Source organism: Pomacea canaliculata, linkage group LG12 (assembly GCF_003073045.1).
Source record: "Pomacea canaliculata isolate SZHN2017 linkage group LG12, ASM307304v1, whole genome shotgun sequence".
Classification (NCBI taxonomy): domain Eukaryota; kingdom Metazoa; phylum Mollusca; class Gastropoda; order Architaenioglossa; family Ampullariidae; genus Pomacea; species Pomacea canaliculata.
In genome coordinates, this window is record NC_037601.1 from 8,467,972 (window position 1) to 8,477,467 (window position 9,496).

The 9,496-nt window shown below is 40.7% G+C and overlaps 1 protein-coding gene and 1 long non-coding RNA gene across 2 annotated transcripts; both read left to right on the forward strand.

Annotated features, from left to right (window-relative positions):
* The first annotated feature begins 404 nt into the window (after nucleotides 1-404).
* LOC112577442 lies at nucleotides 405-3,991 on the forward strand. Its single transcript, XM_025260515.1, has 6 exons — nucleotides 405-428; nucleotides 995-1,105; nucleotides 1,313-1,514; nucleotides 2,777-2,810; nucleotides 3,039-3,156; nucleotides 3,845-3,991. The coding sequence occupies exons 2-6, from the start codon at nucleotides 1,003-1,005 to the stop codon at nucleotides 3,946-3,948; spliced, it is 561 nt and encodes a 186-aa protein (XP_025116300.1). The 5' UTR covers nucleotides 405-428; nucleotides 995-1,002; the 3' UTR covers nucleotides 3,949-3,991.
* A 4,139-nt stretch (nucleotides 3,992-8,130) lies between these two features.
* LOC112577444 lies at nucleotides 8,131-9,253 on the forward strand. Its single transcript, XR_003102046.1, has 2 exons — nucleotides 8,131-8,340; nucleotides 9,019-9,253. It is a non-coding gene; the product is annotated as an uncharacterized LOC112577444 (long non-coding RNA).
* Nucleotides 9,254-9,496: the final 243 nt, after the last annotated feature.

The window sequence follows — 9,496 nt, forward strand, 5'->3', positions numbered from 1 at the left end:
TCTAAAGCACAAGAACTTAGAAAACTGCTGTCTGCTGTTCTTCAACTGTCAGTCTTCTTACATTGTTGACTTGGCGCTAAAATTAAACTGAAACATTGTAACCATTCTTTTAGAGATTTTTTTTTTCTGAAATGGCATTGGTGACTTCAGAAGAAGCAACCTTCCAAAAATCAGAGCATCTTTATTGGAGACTCCATCGTCATCATGTGCACAAGGAGAGTCAAGTGTTTTCACATAACGAATGTATCCTGCATGGACCGAAAAATAAAAATTAAAAAAAAATGAATGAAAGAAATTCTGAGGCGCTACATCTACAAGCACGACAGTAAGTAAGATAATGGACACGTGAGAAGTCAGCAGGTGAAGCATGTTCAGGTCTCGATATAAATACAGAGTGGCCTGGTATTCGCTATTCTGGGCTTAACAAGGTAAGAAGGATTATATTTATGTTTGTAGATTCTTTCCCTCTTATTAACCACAAAGTAATATATCGGTAATGCTTTTAAACAGCTATGTAAATCTGTACTTGACCAGAAAGTTCTAGTTGTTTTCAAATCCTATATAGCTTTTATAGTGAAAGATTTAATGCCGTTGGTAACTGTTATTATGACGCCCCTTGACCTTTTTATAGCTGTGAGTGGTTAACCTTGTCTAGGAAGTCGGGGTCGAACTCCTTCTCCTGCCTTTTAACACTCTTGAATAATTATTTACATTGCTGGAGAAAAAGTATATTCCGTCATAGGTTTAAGCAAATCTCGAATCACTGACATCCTGCTCCGAGAGTTAGCTCACTAAGCTCACAGGGATAAATGATCTTTCTAGAATTAGTAGTGTCTCTGTAAAGCAAGGGTATTTAAAGGAGCTTCTATGGCTTGACTAAAAAAATGGAGAAAATTTGAATAAACACATCCTCCGTCAGGGAAACAAATCCCGAGTAAACTAACTCAAAATTCCAGTCAAAGAACAGGAACAGTCCTCTCATCTGTTGTTGTAGATATCGCCATGAAGTGGGTCCTGATTCTGTGCGCTTGCGCTGTCGTGTCGTCCGCCATGAACTTTCCTAGTCTCAAGCTGCTGCTGGAGAAGGAAAAAGAACTGCTGGATAGTGAGTGGTTGTCCCTAGAATTGTCTTCCCACTTCATGTAGACAACTGAGTCACAGACGCACACGCGCACACGCGCACACCCCACACTCAGGTATATACACAAACAAACAAACAAACAAACAAACAAACAAACAAACAAACAAAAAAACAAAAAACAAACAAACAAACAAACAACAACAACCTTTGAGTTTCCATTTGCCCTGGCAGACCCCGAGGAGGTGAGGGAGCTGCTGGAGAGGCTGTCTGGTGGACGTCACGTGGGCAAACGGCTGTTCCTGAGTCTGGACTCCCTGAAGAGCGCCTTCGACACGGTGGTGGACGGGGTCAAGTCAGCGGCACACACTGTGGCAGGAGGGGTGGAGACAGCTGTCCACAAGGTGGAGGAGGTCGCCCAGTCGGCCCTCCACGGGTGAGTCTGCAGATGAGATCCGCAATGTCATTGAGAATTTAGAAATTAACTTTTCATACAGGAACTGTTGTAACATTCTCAAGACAAGGTTTCAACGGCGAGTTAGCCTAACTTGACTGCATTGCAATTCCTATAGGAGGGATGAAATGAAGGGACAAAATTAGTGAAAAGTGAAGGACAGCAATATTTACAAAAAGTGGTTGTTTCCCTTAAGCCAGCCAAACCCCATTAAAGCACATAGCCATAATGTGTCTCCACCCCAACCCACACAAAAAGAATTTAGACCTTGGAGACAAAGAGTTCAGTAATTACAGTTTTATGGTCACAAACATTTAAAATGTTACCACCACCATCAGACATAATATTAAACCCGTGTTTTAGTCTTTATTGGCAAGTAACTCTTCAAAATGTTCTGCACCTCTCTCCGTTAGTTTTAAATCCAACCTTTTGTCTTTGGACTCAAAACTCATTTACGGTCATCGAACTTCAATTGTTTGTACACAAAAGAAAGAATGAATCTTGTTGACAGTAAACCACAAAGGATATTTTCATTAGTGAGAGATCTTTTATCAGTTGGATCGTGAGGCCACACTTCACAGTCCTTGACATACCCGACAGGTTCTCTCGGTGCCAGAGAGACTCAAAAACATTCTTGATAGCATTCCCAGCAGGCCACGCGTTAGAGAAACTGTCGAGACTTTATTTTTTAATATTACCTTCTTCACATTTTTTTTGCCTGTGTTTCTGTGTTTGAATATTTTTTTTCTCTATTCTCTTTGCGTGTCAACCCTTTATTACTATCGGCGTTTCACTGAAGACCGTGAAATCAAACAAAGAAACTTTAAACCTGTGAAATTTGTGGCTGTGATAGTTGTACACATTCTGACTAAAATTTTTTTAATTTTATGCTAGCTACATAATTGCTTTCATTTTTATTTCGTCGTCTGATGAACTTCAAATAATTTCCAAAATATATTTACAACAATGAAATTTGTTGTACGATGAAACAGGTCTAAAAATCCAATTCAAAAACCAAATTTATTAATTTAAAGATTATTTGATAATTCTCACAGATTTTAATTATCGATAAAAATAATCGCAAACTGTCATTCGATATGCATGTAAAAATAATCTGTAATAACGATATTATAATTCAGTAAAGATTTAGAACAGTTTTTACCTGCATATTTGGAAAAAAAATGTAACGAACTATTTTCGTTGAAGATTGCAAAGTTCAGACGCTTATCTTTTTTTCCCATTAGAGTTGAAGATGCAGCGCATGTTGTGGCTGAAAAGGTTAGTAAACCGTTGACAAGTAAGTTCAAGAAATGGTTTGGGGTGTGCGAAGTACCTAACTTGAGAGCATAAAAACTTTACTCAACACTTTGGTTACCCTCCTTACTCCTTCTTCCTCAGCTGGCCCCCTCCTTCTCTCCTCCCTCCTGACCTCTTCTCTAGTGTCCCTGGTGTCAGACTCTACTGCAGTCGCTGTTTTTCTTGAAGGTGCTGACTGTCATTTTGCAGGTGGAAGGAGCAGCTCAGGATGTTGCACACTTCGTTTCAGGGGCAGCACACGATGTCTCTCACTTCTTCTCCAGTGCCGCGGAAAAACTGGCCCCACTACTGGATTCGATCGCCAAGGGTAGGTGTTCCATATGGAACTGGAACCATTAGATGCAGGTACCTTTACCTCTGTGTATGTGGATGGCAAATGACTAGCGCATGGGAATACTGCCAGACTGTGCAATAATCTACTCGAAAAAACTATTCTATCATCACCTTGCACATCTCAAGATAACATCTACACACAGACCGACACACTGACACACCCACGCGCATCTAGGGTTGCACGTGCACTGACAAGACAATGCCTGCTCCTTGATCAGCCCGGGCTTAAAAAAAAAAACACTAGGCCTTCTTTAATCAGAGCAGACCAGAAGAAATTGGAGGATGAACAAAAGAAGAAAACCTCGAGGAACTACATTTCCCTTCTTGTGTCAATACATGCAAACGTCCATCTGTTCCTAAGTTCGCGAAGAAAATTAAATGATTTTTCATCTTCTTTTTTTTATTCTCCCTTCTGTGTTTTGCTTTCTTTTCCATTATATTTATCTTTATTATTTGAATCCTCAAATTGACAAAAAATTGTTGTATTATTTTTGCATGTAATAATTTAGGTCAACTCTTACTTCTTTTATTTTAATTCAGTCGTCCATTAACATTTTGAAAGAACAATTTATTGAGTGCTGCTGAATTAATACCCAATGAATATAAAATCAAACATTTTTATATTGTTAGTTATTGTGATGGATTGCTTGTTTGATGTGCAGTGGCAGGCCCAATAGCACAACAGATTGGCGAAGTGGCACTTCAAGGTAAGTCACGTGACGTGCAGGATGCAGGTCTTTGCCTGAAAAGCCAAGAATTTGTTTGATGATGAGTTGAACTGACAGACAGCTCGACTGGACAACAACAAATGTTGGTCAAAGCGGCTGCACGTGTTGAGACAATGAAAAGATTTCTGCTTGCCTGGTATTGCTTGAAACTTCTGTGGGTCAGCAACCTTCTGAAATATTTGACTCCTAAAAATTATATGGTGAAAGAGCTTACCTAGTCTGTTTGAAGACGAGCTCATGGTGTACTTATAAAATTTCTGGTTAGTTATATGAAAATATGTGGATCCCCTCATTAGTATTATCGGTTCTTATTGCCTATGTTTTATATTGCCGTTCCATACTTATCCAGCTCATTGTAGTCGTTACGATCAGTGCCATTAACGGAAATCATTTTAATCACGATTATAATTATCACAAAAACTCCTTCTATTATTACTATTGCCATCTTAATTGTCGTCAACATCAAACATCAAAGGCATTGTCTTTTAAAGGTCTCATCTGCATTGGTCCTTCTCAGACACTAGACACAAGAAAACGTGTTCAGATCTCGATTAAAAAACAAACGATTCTGTTGAACAAAGAAATGAAGCCATTTTTTTTACTCCTCCCTTCTTCACTTTAAACGGCGGTTGCATGTTCGCTTGGCATCACATTAGAGAAACATGGAACATCGACCTTCAGGCGCAACCATTTTGTACTGGCCATCTGCTTTACAGCCAGGGCCTGGCCAGCGACGATCGATAACTCTCGTTCACGATAGCTTCCCCTGAAATAAACTTGCCTTCTGCCCTTTAAATGCGATGCTTGAATGAAATGAAACAAAAATATTTATCATGCATTTTCAGTGCTCACAGTAGGAGACGGCGGATGTGTTGTTCATGAACAACTCCTCCTGCACGAGTAGTGCAGCTGCCCGCGCTGCAGCAGAAAAACAGTTCTTATTTTTAAATCATTTTTGAGTGGGAATTTAAATACAATAATTCGTTTTTTTTTTAATTTCGTGACTTTGAGGGTTTTCCTTACTTTTTGCTTACAGTATCTTAGCAGACACGCTGCTTGAAAACTTTGACATTATTTTTTGATATGGTATTCTTATTTTTTCTTGCCAATTTATAACATGGCTGAATTTTCTCTTCATGTCTCTTGGTAAATTTGTTTACTTCCAATGATGATCGGTCACAGACAACTTTGGTTCTGCGTGTCTGTTGACAGATTGGAACCACGGCCCGGAGCTGTTGTCCATTTGGGAGAGGCGGCGGTACAGGCAGCCATTGCCGCGGCCGGCAAACGTGACGTCAACATGTACGTCACGTGATGAATATATCTCCGTTATTAATTATTTACCTTCACTCGATATATCGACTTCTTACACATTAATCACGACATATATATATATATGCACACACAGGGCTGGAGGAGCCGAGAAAAGATAATTTTAAATGCTGCTCGTTAATTTAAAGTAGATCATCAAATCATTATGACAGCTAATTCCTATTCCTATTTGTGTTTCCATTATAACGCATCCTGATCGTGGACGATTTTTAACTAAATATTAAACTGTTTAATTAACAGCTTATTAAGCTTTTTGTTTGATGTGGAATCGCTGGGCAGTGAGCACCTGGCAGGTATCTTCAGCAACGCCGTGCAGACAGAAGTCAAACAAGACGGTGAACACTCGTGAAGCAGACGATCGCCGCATTCAGTGGTAAAGGATGAGGGGAGAAAAGTCCAAACATTTCATCGAGTCAACTTATTACACTAGAACAATCATTGATAACTGTATCTCGGTATCTCCAGACCCTGGCCGGTTTGTACATAGTAATCTTGGTTTACCCAACCCTGACTGTTCACACTTTCTAAATCTGGGATTACTAGCGAGTTGCATATTGCAGATAAAAGGGAAAGCTCATAGCCTATGGGTAGTTACTAGTAAGTGGTTTCAACGTGTTTAGTGCATCGGAAAGGGAAGGTAAACCAAAACCCTCTTTCATACCGCCTTTATACATTGTTAAATAAAATTTAATCTAGGATTCTAATTGACCCTCAAACTCTTTTCTAAGATATATGCAACAATGTATATATTTACATTATTTGCAACTTTATCACTTAGACATAACATTTGTTCTAATACAGATAAAATGCTGACCTAAAGTCAGGAGTAAGACAAGCTGACCAGCACCTTCAAGCGGGTTAGTGATCCTCGGGTAGCAGCACGTGACTTCCTGGGTGTCCCTTATCAACGGATCTGAGGAGGATGGAGGGTGAGCGATGCCAGGGAGAGGGAGGTTAAATAATGTTTTATGCGCCAGCAGCTGAAGTTTATGATAAGGCCAAAGCATCCCAGCCCTGTAAACAGGTGACACATAAACAAAAAAGAACAGCGTGCCAAGACGAGATCTCGGAACGAGTACAGCCAGTCTCACTGTACTAGTGTCCACCTGTTAACCTCTGCGCCATCGGGTCGCCTGCGAGTGACGGGAGGAGATAAGACGACAAGATATCTCCCTCATCCGAACGTACCTTCTGTTCTCTGATATACACTATCTACTATCCATATTTTACACTATACAGTTGTACTTCCAGTAGATTCTAGATTTAATATTTTTTACACAAATATGATAGTTGCATTCATCACAGCAAAATTGTCAAAATTTACAATTAACAGTTTTTACATTATTTAATTCACATTTATAACAATTAATAATCTTTAGCAACATTAATTAATGTGCAGAGACAGGAGCACTCTCACTGAACCTCAGCGACGTGGCACAACATCATCGGCAAGTCTGTCAACAAGTTCGCAGCGTGAGTTGCTTTGTCGCTTTTCTCTCTTTCCCGTGTGAGTGTGAAGTGTGAAAGTGAACCTTGCTATGTGATCACGTGATGTGTGGATATGGTGACTGTGATAACATGATGTGTCACAACGTGCTGTGTGATAACGTAGGTACAAAACGTGAGTGTCACGTGATATTCACGTCCCTCGCACGTCTCTGTCTCTTGTCAATGAGAGCTGCTGTACGTGAGGTTGAGAATTGATGACAATATCCGTCACAATATTGATGAGCAATATCCGTCAAAATATTGATGACAAATATCCATCAAAATATTGATGACAATACCATCAAATATTGATGACAATATCCTCAAAATATTGATGACAATATCCATCAAAATATTGATGACAATATCCGTCAAAATATTGATGACAATATCCATCAAAATATTGATGACAATATCCGTCAAAATATTGATGACAATATCCATCAAAAATTGATGACAATATCCGTGACAATGTTGATGACAACATCCATCAAAATATTGACGACATATCCATCAAGCACCAATTCGCTAGAAAGTCGTCACGTGACTGTCGCCATGTTCACTAAATTGCCGCGATGCAGACGTCTCGGCGTTTCACTAATTACACGGAGGTTCCTCTTACAATTCCCTATGGCGTGTCCTCGGCCTCTGTTTATGTCATCTTGAAAAATACTTTTTCCAGCGTTGCCATAGAGACAAGAAATGGAGGTGCCTTCGAGTTCGACAATTTCATTTTTACGGAAGAGCACAAACGATCATTTAAACACTTTCTTGGCGAGTTACTCTCCTTAAAATAAAACTATTGCTTCGAGGTGGGGATGGAGGGTAGGAGAGGCTTAAACAGCGTGCAGCGATGGATTGTAAATCACACAGGCTGTTTAGAGGGTCAAGGCTGGACATCTCTCATTCCCAGACTGTCAGGAATCTCGGTCATTGTCGACAAATCATTGTCTCTCTGATCTCACATCAATGCAGTTTGCTGATCCGTCTTTCTCGAGCTTCTCGAGATCAGTAGCGCCCAACCTTGGCTGTCAGTTTTCCAAACCAAAATCTCATGTCTGCTTGGGTGTCGTCCCGGGTGGATTATTGCAACTGTCTATTTGTCGATTTCCGTAACTAGGACTGGACAAAACAGAGACCTTGTATGGTCTTCCGTGGGCGACAAGCAGACCATGCCACATCCTCGTGCACAATCTGCTCTCTCCACTCAATTACTCCTCCTCCCCCTCATCATCATTGCCAGGAGAATCATTATCTTTGATACAATCAAAGAAATATAGCTTTTGCATCTATCTATCTGTGTGTGTGTGTGTGCGCGCGTGAATGAGAGGGTACAGAAGGAGAGAGCTTAAATAATAGTTATCTTGTGAGCCTTCTTTGTCTTGTTTGTTGATATTTTTTTTACCACCAACCACCATTTGCCCACAGAAACTGAAGGAGATGCTGAGCTGAGTGCAGCCACACATGAGAAGAGGTTTCTGCTCGACAACCTGCTTGGTCTCATCCACATCGGCGAACAGCAGTTGTCGAACCTTCTGGGTAGCTTGGAGGCGCTGGCCTCGACCTCCTCCAGCCGACCCTGGACAAACGTGCGCACCATCGCCCAGACGGTGAGGCCCTGTGTTCACATCATTGACTGCCACTGTCACAGCTTGAACATGTCACTGCCACTGACACAACACGTCCTACCACGTGATCCTATCCTCTGCGCATGCGTTTGACACCGACTATTTCTAATGACAACAGAAAAACCTGTTTAAAAAGTAATTTTCTGTGATTTTGAAGTGTTTTGACATGAACTCTCTCTCTCTCTGTGTCTCTCTCTCTTTCATACATATTCACATAAATCTCTGTCACTCCCTTACACACGTGCCTGAAAAGAATTTTTGAGGACTTTTTTGGTGTTAGAAAGTATACTTTAATCAATGCATTGAATGAATAAGTATGATTAATTATCGATCTCTACAAAAGAAAAGTTAGTCTTTTCAAAGCTTTGATCATTATTAAAATAATAATATCTTTTTCTTGAATTCCTTCACCAAAATGAGACCCATAAAATTTGACAAATGAGAATTAACAATACTTTTTTTTTATTATTTTCTGTATTGACGTATTCATCTCAGGTACTCTCCCCTTATCCTTTACCCCGAGAAAGGAAATTATTTCGAAATGGAGTTACCGGTACTTGATAGGAAAGTGACAAAAGATGGAGCGATGTGGAAGAACAGTGGATGGGATTTTCAATAATAAAACAGGTAAAGACAATATTATATCTTGTGTCCAAACAGCTTCTGAACAACTCCGGCTCGGTGACCGCTGCTCAGGTGCTACAAGCGTGAGAGTGCTGTCCCCTTACCAGGAGCAGTTGGGGGCTTGTATCAGCAGATCCTCACCCTGGCTCGTGGTCTGGGCTGCAGGTCTAGAAGATCCCATCTTCACGTGCGCACACCACCTCATGCAGCACGTGTGCGCTGAGTGCTAGAGGCAGCGAAGGCAGAGATTAAAGAACCTGATAAAGGGTTTCGAGTTGCTCTTGTTTCAGCTTTGGATAAAAGCGATGCCGCCCCTCCCTTCACCTTTTTCCGGCCCCTCTCTCGTGTTGTATGGATTTTCCGAACGAAGCTGAAGGCTATCTTGTGGGTCTTCCGGCGGGAAATTGGTGCACTCTGGGAAAATAAGCATGGTCATTACTGCTAACTGGTATTACACTGGCTTATTGCTTGCAACTAGACGAAATAGCGGCATTTGCGACAGAAAGGTATGGTA